This window comes from Peromyscus leucopus, chromosome 17 (genome assembly GCF_004664715.2).
Source record: "Peromyscus leucopus breed LL Stock chromosome 17, UCI_PerLeu_2.1, whole genome shotgun sequence".
Taxonomy (NCBI): Eukaryota; Metazoa; Chordata; class Mammalia; order Rodentia; family Cricetidae; genus Peromyscus; species Peromyscus leucopus.
Genome location: NC_051077.1, coordinates 54,118,813 through 54,132,590, shown reverse-complemented (window position 1 = coordinate 54,132,590; position 13,778 = coordinate 54,118,813). Strand labels below are relative to the sequence as shown.

Sequence of the window (13,778 nt, the reverse complement as noted above, 5' to 3'; positions counted from 1 at the left end):
GTCCCCCTCTAGACACCCCCCCCCCCAGACATACCCTCCTCCCCAGACACCTCTCCTCCCCAGACACCCTCCCTCCCCAGACCCCTCCCTCCCCCAGACACCCTCCCCTCCCCCAGACACCCTCCCTCCCCAGACACCCTCCCTCCCCCAGACACCCTCCTCCCCCAGACACCCTCCCCTCCCCAGACACCCTCCCTCCCCCAGAACCCTCCACCCTCCCCCCCCAGACACCTCCCCTCCCCAGACCCTCCCTCCCAGACACCCTCCCCTTCCCCCAGACACCCTCCCCTCCCCCAGACACCCTCCCTCCCCCAGACACCCTCCCCTCCCCCAGACACCCTCCCCTCCCCCAGACACCCTCCCCTCCCCCAGACACCCTCCCCTCCCCCAGACACCCTCCCCTCCCCCAGACACCCTCCCCTCCCCCAGACTCCCTCCCCTCCCCCAGACACCCTCCCTCCCCCAGACCCCCTCCCTCCCCCAGACACCCTCCCCTCCCCCAGACACCCTCCCCTCCCCCAGACACCCTCCCCTCCCCAGACACCCTCCCCTCCCCAGACACCCTCCCTCCCCCAGACACCCTCCCCTCCCCCAGACACCCTCCCTCCCCAGACACCCTCCCTCCCCCAGACACCCTCCCCTCCCCCAGACACCCTCCCCTCCCCCAGACACCCTCCCCTCCCCCAGACACCCTCCCTCCCCAGACACCCTCCCTCCCCCAGACACCCCTCCCTCCCCCAGACACCCTCCCCTCCCCCAGACCCCTCCCCTTCCCCCAGACACCCTCCCCTCCCCCAGACCCCTCCCCTCCCCCAGACACCCTCCCCTCCCCCAGACCCCCTCTCCCTCCCCCAGACACCCTCCCCTCCCCCAGACCCCCTCTCCCTCCCCCAGACACCCTCCCCTCCCCCAGACACCCTCCCCTCCCCCAGACACCCAGACTCCTTGCACAGACACCCTCAAACCCTCCCCAAACACCTCTGACCCTTCCCCCTCTCAGACTCCATTCCCCTCCCAGAAATCCCCACAGCAGGCTCCAGACCTCCCCCTTAACTACCTCTCCAGGCTCCTCCCCCACCGTGGCTCCTCCCCACCGTGGCTCCTCCCCCTCCAAACCCCTCCTCTCTGCAGACTCCCTGCCCAGTCCTGGGTCTCCGGGGTCCTAGCCCAGCCTGAGTCTGGCCTGGGTTGTCAGAGCCTCAGGCCTCAGCCAGCACGGGTGTGGGGGTACCCCAAAACCTTCATCCTGCAGCCACAGAGGCCGAAGTACAGGGGCTAAGGATCGTGGAGGGGGAGGGGAACGAGACAGAGAGACAGAGATGGAGGAGGAAGAGACATCAGCCAGGAGGTCCAGGAAAGTAAGCTGAGGATGAAGGCTGAGCGCTCACCCTAGCTGCTGGTCACTCAGCACTGGAATGTGAATGCAGCGGTTCCTCTGGCCTGCATCCCTGTCCCTCCCCAGAGCCTGGTCATTCTCCATTCACGCTCCACAGTCCCAAGGGTGCTGGGCACAATGTCAGATTTATTGGCCTTCACAAACTGGGTTTTTCAGCAGGGGCTTGGTGGTAGCATAGGAATCACATACCAGGGACCTCAAGATCTGGAATGGGTGTGTGTGTGTCTGATGCTATTTTCGAAGTGAAAAGTGGTCATGTGCACAAGATTGTCTCTCGTGGGCTGTCCACAGTGTGTCCAGGGCCCGGGCAGGCGGGGTCTGGGAAGACAGGAGAGCCTGACTTTCTAAGCATGTTACTGCCCCTGCTTCCTTCCGGTGTGCCCGGGACCTGCACATGGTCTACACACACCCCAGGAGGGGAGGGGAGGGCGGCTGGAGAGCGGAAGGAGGGACAGAGGGAGGGACGGGTTGTCTGTCCACGGGCTCTGCCTCCATCAGGCTTTGGAGTATTGAGCATGGAGCCCAAGGAGACAACCGAGTCAGGGCCCCTGCAGGTTGGGGTGTCCTCACCTCCACACGTCCTGTCATCCTGGAGGGCTGAGGAGGCATCCTGGCACCCCGGTTCCAGCTTTATTGGAACTGGAGTGAAAGGACCACAGGAGCCTGGGGAAGGGGAGGGTTGCGTCCATGGGCCAGACACCTTCTGTTCAGGTCTATCTGATGGCCTTTTCCTCTCCCTCCTCCTCCTCTCCCTCCTCCTCTTCCTCCTCCTCACTCTTCTCCTCTCCCTCTTTTTCTTCTCCCTCCCCCTCTCTCCCTCCTCCTCTCCCTCCTCCTCTCCCTCCTCCTCTCCCCCTCTCCCTCCTCTTTTTCTTCTCCCTCCTCCTCTCCCCCCTCTCTCTCCACCCCTCTCCCTCCTCCTCTCCCTCCTCCTCCTCTCCGACTCTGATATTCTTTAATTCTCCTCTCCATCTCTCTTTCTCCCCTGTATCTCTCTATCTCTTTCTTCATCTCTGCGTGTCTCTCTCTCTCCCTCTCCTCCCCACCCCCTCCTGCTGGCTCCTGTCTCTTCACAGTCAAAAAAGCCAAGTTTGATGGTGCCCAGGGTAAGTGTCCTGTCCTGGCTGTCCTGCACTGTCCCATCTCGGTCCTGTCTGCTCTTGTCTGGTCTCCTGGGCCTGAGGAGGGACTTCGGCAGCTGTTGCCATGCCGAGGGCAGGTTCATCTCAGGCGTGAGCTTTCTCACCCAACCAGGCCAGCGATCCTCCTGGGGAGGGACCCAGGGCCAGGGGGTGCCCGGGATCCAAGCGGGACCCGAGGCCCGGACGCCGCCGGCCCCAAACTCCAGCTCTAGCTGTCCGTCCTTTTGTGTTTTGGGTCTCACTAGGCTGGCTAGACTAGCTGGGAACTCATTCTGCAGCTGAGGCTGGCCTTGAACTGGCCGTCCTCCTGCATGGACCATCAGTCCCTTCTGGGGCCTCAGCCTCCTGAGCCTTGGCCTCCATTTCCCCGTGGAATTGTGAGGATGGACGGTCACTGGGGGTTCTGGGGCCCGGGCTGGTCCACCGCTGGGGTTGAGGGGAGCACGCGGACCTGGGAGGGGACAGCCGGCCATTGCCCCGCTCTCCGCCGCAGAGAAGTTCAACACATACGTGACCCTGAAGGTGCAGAACGTGAAGAGCACAACCATCGCCGTGAGAGGCAGCCAGCCCAGCTGGGAGCAGGACTTCATGTTGTGAGTGTGAAGCCCCGCCCTCCTGGCCACGCCCACGGGACGCATGACACACCCACCGCAGACACCCCCCCACAGACACGCCCACCGCACACACACACCCCAGACACGCCCACCGCACACGCCCACAACAGGCCTCTTCGGCCAGAAGCCCCGCCCACAACAAGCCCCGCTGCAGGGCCCCGCCCACCTAAAAAAAAACAGCCCAGCAAGCATCCTTACCGGAAGACCCCGCCCATAGCCCCGCCCTCCAGGCGCGGCTCCCCATAGGCTCCCTCGAACAGGCCAGCCCACTGAAGCTCCACCCACACCTCACCCACAGTAACCCCGCCCACCATAGGTCCCGCCCAGGACACCAGTGGAGGCCCCGCCCCCACTCTCTCCCCTCCCCCACCACGGCAGACCCCTATAGGCTGCAGCTCCAGGCCCCGCCCACAGCAGGCCCCGCCCACAGCAGACCCCACCTCAACAGGCCCGCCCCAGGCCTCACCGCAGGCCCTACTCCCAAATAGACCCCTCTGCAGCCCACTGCCGGCCACGCCCACCCCACGCATTCCCACCGGAGGGAGCCACTGCCGGCCACGCCCACCCCACTCAGCCAGCCCGGCCCCTCACAGGCCGCGTCCACCGCATTTCCACGGCCCTCTGCCCCAGCCCCGCCCCCTCCACCCAGCCCTTTACCCCCCCGCAGGGTCCCCGCCCCCCCCCCCCGCGGCCCCCGCAGCTCCCTCTTCCCTGCCCCGCAGCCTTTGCAGACGCCCCCTCCCACCCCTTCCTCCCGGCCCTTCTCCCCCCACTTCACCCTGCCGTTGCCCCGCCCCGAGCCTTTGCTGTGGGGAGCACACGTGACCTCCCAGGGTGCACCCCGGGGGAGGGTGCTCCGCAAAAACTTGTCCCGAATCCCTGCGCCCTCCTGTCAACCCCCAGCCAGGCAGGGCCGCGGAGGCCACACTTACAACACGGCCTCCCCGCCAGGCTGTTTTATTTACCTCGAAGACAGGGTCTCGCGTAGCCCAGGCTGCCCTAACTGTGGCTAACGATGGCCCAAACCGGATCCTCCCGCCTCAGCCTCCCGAGCGGTGACGTTACGCGTGTGTGCCAACACCGGTCCCCGGTCCCGCCTGTTCTGGTGCCCAGCGGCCAGGCCGAGCCCCATCCTGCGGTGTTCCATTCTTTTAAATCACCCGCGCCCATCACCCCGGGGGGTTCACTGCGGTGAGGTCCGTTATGGACGAGGAAAGGGTGGCGCAGAGAAGTCCCCGGCACGGGGTTGGCCAACCCCAGACACCCCGAGAGGAGTCTGGCCAGGAACTGCCGCGGAGGTGTCCGTCCGTCCTTTGCCTTCTGTCCTCATTTCTCCCCTCCCGACGCAGCTCTGCCTGCCTGTGGTAGTGCCGGGGCCTCAGTTTCCCTCCAGAGAATGAAACCAGTGTGTTCCCGTGGCGCTCGGGCTCCTCCGGCCAGGGCTCCCGGCAGTGCTGTGTGTCTTCGGGCCAGCGCTCTGCCCTCTCTGAGCCTCTCTTCTTCCCTTCCCACTCCCCGATGTCCCCATCTCCTGTGCACACAGCGAGATCAACCGCCTGGACCTGGGCCTGACGGTGGAGGTGTGGAACAAGGGCCTCATCTGGGACACGATGGTGGGCACTGTGTGGATCCCGCTGCGGACCATCCGCCAGTCCAACGAGGCGAGTGGCGGATGGGGAGGAGGTCTGCAGAGCCCCAGGGGCTTGTGGGCCAAAGTGAGACTCGCCTCCTCCCTGACAGTGCTCAGTTCGGTCACCACCTACCCATGCCAAGTGGCCACCGGAGGCTCCCCATGGCGTCCGCATCCCAGCCAGGGATCTGGGCTCGGTTAAGGGTCCGACCTGCTCTTGGCCCTCCTGGGGATCCGTTTTTAAATCAGTGAACACTCTATGAAGGGAGAGAGCGATGTGGCATCGTGAAAGCCAGAACCAAAAGCGGTGTAGACGGGGACCCCGATTTCCTCAGTGGCCCGCAGGCATGAGGGTACCCCCCCCCGGGAAGCGGACGGTGTTCTTCACAGAAGATTGTCATCATATGGGCAATAGAGAAGCTGAGGGTCAGAGGGGCCCCGGTTGCTCACAGTGCTCCTGTACCAGGCGGTGTGGGGGGTCTCGTTCCCTCAGGCAGTTTCCTGAGGGTGGCTGGGGGCCGCGTGAGGAGGTCCACTCGAGAGAGGCCGGTCTGGGCTGCCCCCTTCCTTGGGGGCTCTGACCCCAGTCCCTTCCCTTCGCCAATGACAGGAGGGCCCAGGAGAGTGGCTGACACTGGACTCCCAGGCCATCATGGCGGACAGCGAGATTTGTGGCACCAAGGACCCCACTTTCCACCGCATCCTTCTGGACGCACATTTTGAGCTGCCCTTGGGTGAGTCCTAGGGCATCGCCCGACCGGAGACCACAGCGTCCATGGGGACTGAGCTGGTGGAAGCTGTGGCCTTCAGGACCCTCCCTACCCGCCCTGGAGCCCTGCCCTCTCCACCTCCATCCGTTCCCGGGGTTCCCCAGGCGGCTCCCCACGCCACGCCCAGGGGAGGGAGGCCAGGTGTCCCTGGTGTCCAGGACATGGCCGCTTTGCTCGCAGACATCCCTGAGGAGGAGGCTCGGTACTGGGCCAAGAAGCTGGAGCAGCTGAACGCCATGCGTGACCAGGACGAGGTGTGTCACCGGCAGCATCTGTCCCCTGCTCTGCTTGCCTCTCCCTGGAGCCGGCTTCCCGGTGCCCAGAACCCAGTGCACTGGGGTCGTGTGAGGTCCAGGGTCATCCGACACAGGACACCCCGACACCCCAACCTCTCCAGGCACATGGGGACACAGTCTGGAAGGCCCCACTTCCCTGCCGGACCAGCTTTGGGCTGGCTCTCCGCACGACCCAGTGCTCGTGGTGTCCCGGTCTGCAGCCGGGACTCACACGGAGTCCTGGGTGGGTGGGGGCAGGAGCCGTGACGGAGGTCTGACTGGTCACCGTCTCTGTCTCCCCACCCCGCTCTGTGGGTGCAGAGTCTGGGGTAGTGGGCTTGCTGGGTAAGATCGTGTCCCCGCTGTTCGCTGACATGCCGTCCCCTCCCCAGTACCCCTTCCAGGACCAGCCGGACAAGCCGTTGCCCGTGCCCAGCAGCCAGTGTTGTGAGTGCCTCTCTCCTGTGACGTGACGGTCACTCTCCCGTCTAGAGGGTGGCGCCCTGGGGCCAGGCCAAGGGCGCACAGCAGATGGCCAACAGCTTGGCAGAGCCACGCAAGTCTGGCGTACGGCCGTGTCCCGCCGGCTGCCTCTACAGCCTGAGAAAGGGACAGCCAGGGCCAAGCCACACTGGAGTCTGGGGCCAAGGGGCCCCACCTGACCGCTGTCTTAGGGACACTGCCGCTCCGGTGTGGCCCAGCCTGACCTGAACTCCTGGATTCCGGGCATCCCCCTGCCTCAGCTTTCTGAGCAGCTGGACAAGTGTGAGCTGGGCTGCACCGTGCCTGTTCATCTCTGGTGGTAGCCGGTCCCATCCAGGGCTAGAGTCTCCGACCCCCTCAGTCCCGGGCCGGGTCCCACGCACTGAGATGTCCCTTCCTCGCGAGTCTCTAGTCACAGGCCCCAGCGCACAGCTCCCGACTCACCCGTGGGGCCCCACGTCACCCTCTAGCCGCCGCCTCCTCCATCTGCCCCCTCCCTCCCTCGGCGTCCAGCCTCTCCCCCAAGTGCCCAGGACAGTGGTGATGGGGCTGGAGGAGGCAGAGCCTGGGGGCTGCAGGGGATGGAGAACCCCTAGGCAGTAGACTGAGGACAGAGCAGGGTTCAAATTGGGACGTGAACACCACTGTCCAGTGCTGAACCCTGAGTGTCCCTGGGGGCATTTCATCACCCATTTCACAGAACAGGCATCCAAGGGGGTAGACTTGTGACCCCAGCAACCTTTTCTGAGATGTGGGGTGCTGGGGTGTGATGGAGAACATGGCTGTGTCGCTGGCCCTGCCAATGGGAGGCTGTGTGACTGCAAGCTGCTCACTCACCCTCTCTGAGCCTCCCACCCCCCAAAAAAAGTAAATATGACAAAATTTATGTAGAGCTGGCATTCCCAAGGGAGGAAACGGACAAAAAGTGGACACACTGGGGGGGGGGGAGAAAGCTCCCTCAGCAGGGAAAGGACAGGACCTGAGTTCAAATGCCCGACACCTCTGTCAAAGCCGGGCATAGTGCCTGGGTGTGGAGGCAGGAGGACCCCTGGAACTCACTGACCTCTCCGGTTGGGGAGCCCAAGAACCGGTGAAAGACCCCATCTCACCGTCGGGCTGAGGGGGAGGCTCGGCCCCTGCGTTTTCCTGTGCTGGAGATGACGTGGGGGGCACGGGGAGGCACTGGCCTGGGATGACAACAGCCTGTCCTCACCCCAGGGCGGCAGAGTGGCCCCGGGAGGCTGGGGTGCGGCCGTGGCTCTGGGTCATCTGCGCCTGCTCTCTCGTAGGTAACTGGAATTACTTCGGCTGGGGAGAACAGAGTAAGTGACTGACCCGAGTCCCTCGGGCACCCGGGCACCCTGGGGACCTCAAGGCCTCTTACTGCCCTGCACACTGGGGGTCACAGCAGGGCCAGAGGTGGGGGCGTGCAGCTGTGTACAGCCCGCAGCAGGTGGGGGTGGGGGAGGTAGGGACCCTGGGACCCCCTCACCCGCCCCCATGGATAACCTCACCCCATATCTCTGCCTCTGTTTCCCTGATCACCCCGCAGGCGCGGGAGAGAGGGGCCAGGGATCAGCAGCCAGGGCCGTGTCCTCGAGGGAACCCCAGTTCCCTAAGCCATGCACCCTGAGAAAGGAAAGCCACCCCGCCCCTGTCCCTGACACCAACCCAGCGTGCATGAGGCCCCCGGTTCCAGTGCCAGGCGCCAAAGCACAGACGCGTGGTTAGAAACTCGGTCTAGCCGGTGTCGCTGGGCCAAGGGGAAGCTAATGGAGCCCAGAGCAGATGATTCTCTCAAAACCAAAGTGGCTGGAAACGGTATAGGCAGACGCAGGCAGTTTGGTCAGGAACTGTGTTGGGGCAGGAGAGATGGTTCATCAGGTGAAGGTGCTTGCAGCTAAGACTGACGACCTGAGTTCGATCCCTGGGACCCACATGTTAGAATGTATCACCTGTGCCCCACAAGGAATACATGTAACATACTAACTATGTAAACATTTGGGGGCTGGAGAGATGGCTCAGCGGTTCAGAGCACTGGCTGCTCTTCCAGAGGATCAGGGTTCAATTCCCATCACCCACATGGTGGCTCACAACCATCTGTAATGAGATCTGGCGCCCTCTTGTGTCATGCAGGGATACAACAGGCACACACACACACACACACACACACACACACACACACGGTATACATGTTAAATAAATAAATCTTTAAAAAAATTGGTAAACAAGTATAGACTCCGACTGAGACTGCTTTCCTGTTCAAAATATAGTTGTTAAAAAAAACCCATTACTTTGGAGAGCTCCCATAGTTTCAGCTGAGATTATCGAACTGGTCTGCGAGAGTCTGGGTCAAAGAATGTCCCTTTAGCCGAAGACAAAAGCCAGATAACTCGGTGGAGGAAATGGTTGGGCAACAGGGTGCTAGGGTGAGTGCAGCAAACTGCCCTGAGTGTTGGGCATGTTTGTCCAGGAGCAGCTAGTGGGTGCCCTCCACTAGGAGGAGAGCCTGGGGGTCCATGCCCAGGCTCTTTGAGAACCGAGTCCCCACCCCGCCCAGATGACATGGTTGGGTGAGCACCCTTCCTGGCTCTACCCCCGGGGGGGTAGCAGAGGATGGGGACCCCAGCCTGGGAGGTTGGTTTAGCCCCTCCGTGGGCTCCCTGGTTCCTCTCCCTGCAGACGACGACCCCGACAGTGCGGTGGATGACCGCGACAGTGACTACCGGAGTGAGACGAGCAACAGCATCCCACCGCCCTACTACACCACGTCGCAGCCCAACGCCTCTGTGCACCAGTACTCCGTGCGGCCACCGCCCCTGGGGTCCCGGGAGTCCTACAGCGACTCCATGCACAGTTACGAGGAGTTCTCAGAGCCGCGGGCACTCAGGTGGCTGTGGGGCCGGGCGCGAACCCGGACCTGCCGGGTCCAGTCGGGCCCATCCCACAGAACACTTTTGTTTATATTTGTTTGTTTTGTTTTGGGGGGGCGTGTGTGTTATGGTGTGTGTATGTGGGGGGTGTCAGACCACAACTCGTTGACTGCTACTTCGTGGGGTCCCTCCGTTGACCTCGGGTCTTCAGGCTTGGCGGCAAACACCTGCGCCCCCCAGCGGTCTCTCCGGTCCTTGGTGCAGTCTTTAGCACCGGAGCCGTTTGTTTAAGACGGAGGGAGACAGGGGGTCAGGAGCGCACAACTGTTCTAGTCACATAGGAGGCTGGAAGCTAGCCTGGGCTACATGAAACCCTGTCTCAAAAAAAAAAAACAAAAAAAAAACAAAAAAAAAACAAAAAACAAAACAAGCCGGGCAGTCGTGGCGCACGCCTTTAATCCCAGCACTCAGGAGGCAGAGGCAGGAGGATCTCTGTGAGTTCGAGGCCAGCCTGGTCTACAGAGTGAGGTCCAGGACAGCCAGGGCTACATAGAGAAACCCTGTCTCGGAAAATGAAACAAGGCCTAGCTACCGCTTCTCGTCCTGTGTGCATTGCCCCGCCCCCAGCGGATTTATTATATGTGCATTGGTGTGAGGGTGTCAGATCCCCTGGAGTTACAGACGGTTGTGAGCTGCCATGCGGGTGCTGGGAATTCCAGGTCCTCTGGGAGAGCAGTGAGCGATCTTAACCGCCACCTCTCTGTCTCTCCAGCCCCTCATGCCCCTTTTTAAATCATTCCGACTACACGTGCTCCCGGCCTTCGCCTCCGAGTGCCGCAGTGGCCGGCTGCACCACTTCCAGTCTCTGCCGTGCTGGGCACGGAAGCCAGGCCTCGAGCGTGCTCACCAGGCACTGCACCAGCTGAGCTGGAGGCCGCTGCTCGCTTGCGTCCTTCGCTGGTGGAGCCCGTGAGAATCTCCGGGAGGGATGGACGGAGGAACAGCATGTGCGAGCCCCCTGAGCTTGGCTCTGGACAGGCTATGTAGGTCTGAAGGGTTTTCTAGAAGCTTCTTGTCTTCTGAGACCAGCCTCCACCCAGGCCTCGTGGTCTGGTGGGGTCAGTGCTGGTGGGTGCAGCTGAGCAAGGCGTGAGTGGACCCGGCCCTGCTGTGGGGTCAGCGCTCAGTGGGGTCAGGGACGCTGGGGAGGGAGGACAGAGCTGGAGTCTCTCCCTCAGAGGCCAAGTAAGGCTTCCACCCGGGGACAGGGATCCCGGCAGAGAGCAGCGAGGCTGGGGGCTGCCAGGCTTTGGGGCGACTCAAGCAGGAAGACCCCGGGTGACTGAGGGAGGTGAGGGGCCGGGGATGCGCTGGGATAGATTTAGACACAGGCTATGAGAGCCAGTGGGAAAGAGGTGTGGTGCCGCCCGGTCCCACCTCTGGCGCAAGCAGAGGGAGCTCAGGTGGGGGACTCCACCCCAGGGCGGCCCCTCGCTGCCCGCTCCCCCTGAAGTGCAGTTTGGAACCTCACCACTAGGGGGAGCGTGTGCATCGCCCCTGGTTGACATCGAGTCCTATCAGCTCTCACAGTGAAATGTAGCTCACACACCCCACTGACAGCAAGGGCTTAAGGGGTTCCCTGCTACAGTACCGCTCCCGGGAGAGCTGGGGAAGAGGCCCAGCAGTGTTTAAGATGAGGTTTGTTAAATGACTGAATGAACTCTAGAAGGTTCAGTGGCTGGCCACAGGCAGGGACGGGTTATGTCCGGGGTGGTCTAGGGTAAATATTAGGAGCTTATAATGGAAGACTGGACATGACCAGAGTGTCCAGGGCTGCAGAGAAGGGAGTGGGTACTGAGGCTGAGTCAAAATGACTGAGTCTGTCGGGGGAGGAAGGGGCTGTACGTCCTGGCCAAGCCAGTGTTTCTTGGTGCCCGGGACAGCAGCGTGCACACAATAGGTGTCCAATTAACGCCAAGCAGGTGTTTGGGTGACGCGGCCTGTGTTCCTGGTGTCTTCCGCAAGAACAAGCACACACTAGGTGCTTAATATAGCCTGTGTGTGGGTCACAGGGGCCGGTGCTCCTGGAGCAGAAAAGAATGAGCTCACAGGAGGTGTTCAGTCCGTGATGGGCGGATGTGCGGCCCACGTTCCAGCAGCAGTCACAGGCCTGGCGTGGGCCGCCTGCCTTGAGCAGGAGGGCGCACCCGGCTGACTGGTGTGTGTGCAGGGCTGGTGGCGTGGCCAAGGTCTGACCGCTTCTCCACAGCCCCACAGGCAGCAGCCACTACGCGTCCTCCGGGGAGCTGAGCCAGGGCAGCTCACAGCTGAGCGAGGACTTCGACCCCGATGACCACAGCCTGCAGGGCTCGGAGCTGGATGACGAAAGGGACCGCGACTCCTACCATTCCTGCCACAGCTCTGTGAGCTACCACAAGGACTCACCCCGCTGGGATCAGGAGGAGGAGGATCTGGAAGATGAGGAGCTGCCCGAAGAGGAGGAGGAGCTGGAGGAGGAGGAGGAGGAGCTGGAGGAGGAGGAGGAGCTGGAGGAGGAGGACTTGGAGGAGGAGGAGGAGGTGCCCGATGACCTGGCTAGCTATGCCCAGGAGGAGGACACCAGTGTAGCTGAACCCAAAGAGTTCAAGCGCATCAGCTTCCCACCAGCTGCACCTCAGAAGGATGACAAGGTCCCAGCTGTGCCCACAGAAGCCCCCGACGTGGCCAAGGGCATCCCCAAGCCTGCCACACCTGAAGAGAGGGCAGCAGCAGAGCATGCACAGGAAGCCGAGCCCCCCAAGGCTGAAGAGAGGTACCTGGAGGTCTGCGGGGCAGGGCCCTCGCCAGGCAGAGATGCAGAGAGCTCTGTGGGCCCCGGAGGGCTACCCACTGGGTCGTCAGAGGGTGGATAGGAGGCCGGGGTCCACAGAGCCGTTCTGAACCTCTGCCTGCCTTCCCTGGCTTAGTTTCAGGTCTCGAGAGGACGAGGAGGGCCAGGAAGGGCAGGATGCCATGTCCAGGGCCAAATCTAACTGGCTGCGAGCTTTCAACAAGGTGCGGATGCAGCTGCAGGAGGTAAGGACAGTGAATGCCACCGCCTGGCCACGCCGGTCACCAAGACCTGTCCCCATCCCAATCCCAGCACAGCCAGGCTCAATGATATCATGCCCACCACCCACCCACACTCAGCTCCACGGCAGACTCATGGGAAGGTCACTGCCTGGACTCTCCTGGCCTCGTTGTGACCCCTCTGGTTCCAAACTCTCTGGCCCGCTGTCCCCAGCCCAGTCTCCCCCTTAGAGGCTTGGACTTTCCAAATCTGTAGTGAACAGAATTGGAGGCTTGAGACGGGAGAAGCCACAGGGGTCAATTTCACAGGTAGAGACAGAGGTCAGGGCCGCAGTGAAAGGTCAGAGGTCAGGGTCCCTGGAGGCGTGCTGAGTGCGGCTGCCTGGCTGAGGTTGAGTCTTGACCCAACTGCAGGAAGAGGTGAGGAGATGGGGTGAGAGGCGCGTCCGTCCTGGGCTGTGGACAGAGCCATGTCGATATCTGGGGTGACCATCCAAACCGGGGCTGGAGTGGCAGGAAGCAGGATGTCACCGTGTAGGCATTCCAAACCGGGTTCCTTCTCCGTTTAAGAAGAGAATGTAAAAAGTCGGGCTGGAGAGATGGCTCAGCAGTTAGGAGCCCTGGCTGCTCTTCCGGAGGACCTGGTGTGATTGCCGGCACCGCGTAGGGAGGGGCTCACGTCTGTCTGTGCAGCTCCAGTTCCAAGGGACCAGACACCCGCTTCTGGCCTCTGTGGACACCAGACATACAAACATTTATACACGTGAAAATAATCATAATAAAAATTTAAAAAAGGTTAGAGATGTTTAGCTGGATGTGATGGCACCAGACTGTCATCCCAGCACTTGAGGGTCTGAAGCAGGAGGATTGCAGTTCAAGGCCAACTGGGGCTACCTAGTCAGACCTGGTCAAAGAATAAAATAAATTAAAAGTCCAGTGAGGCTCTATGGGAGAGTGATGTCACGTGGTCAGACCGGCAGACGATGTTTGATTGACAGATGCTGCGTCTTGCAGCCTGCTTTACAGGCAAGGCCCAGAAAGCCCGGGGGTGGGGGTGGGGATGTGGGACTGGCTTTCCTGAATTCCCACCCACGTGGCAGACAGAGGGGTGTACAGGTTGCCCTGGGAGTAGAGGGATGACCACATGACCACTGTGTCTGTCTGTCTGTCCTGCAGGCCCGAGGGGAAGGAGAGATGTCCAAGTCCCTATGGTTCAAAGGCGGGTGAGTAGAGAGAGAGCATCCTGGTTACGGGGGAGATTTTGTTTGGCTTTGGTTTTTGCAAGACAGGGTTTCTCTGTGTAACAGTTCTGCCTGTCCTGGATCTCACTCTGTAGACCAGTTTGGCCTCGAACTCACAGAGATCCCCCTGTCTCAGCCTCCCGAGTGCTGGGATTAAAGGCGTGCGACACTGTACCTGGCTAATTATTATTATTTGAATGGGGCCTCGTTTTGCTGCCTAGGCCGGGCTTGAACTCCAGGCTCAAGCGGTCCTTCGCCTCAGCCTCTTGAGTTACTTACTGGCTG

The 13,778-nt window shown here is 61.9% G+C and overlaps 1 protein-coding gene across 4 annotated transcripts in view; it reads left to right on the top strand.

Moving 5' to 3' along the window:
* The window catches only part of Unc13a (unc-13 homolog A), a 44,544-nt gene that overhangs the window by 4,160 nt on the left and 26,606 nt on the right, over positions 1-13,778 (top strand). For all 4 annotated transcript variants that reach the window (XM_037211834.1, XM_037211836.1, XM_037211835.1 and 1 more), the window contains exons 2-12: positions 2,473-2,502; positions 3,032-3,131; positions 4,696-4,813; positions 5,393-5,516; positions 5,733-5,806; positions 6,220-6,274; positions 7,600-7,632; positions 8,993-9,200; positions 11,453-11,995; positions 12,150-12,258; positions 13,429-13,475. In XM_037211834.1, the coding sequence (XP_037067729.1) occupies positions 2,473-2,502; positions 3,032-3,131; positions 4,696-4,813; positions 5,393-5,516; positions 5,733-5,806; positions 6,220-6,274; positions 7,600-7,632; positions 8,993-9,200; positions 11,453-11,995; positions 12,150-12,258; positions 13,429-13,475 (1,441 nt within the window). The remainder of the gene's footprint in view (positions 1-2,472; positions 2,503-3,031; positions 3,132-4,695; positions 4,814-5,392; positions 5,517-5,732; positions 5,807-6,219; positions 6,275-7,599; positions 7,633-8,992; positions 9,201-11,452; positions 11,996-12,149; positions 12,259-13,428; positions 13,476-13,778) is intronic.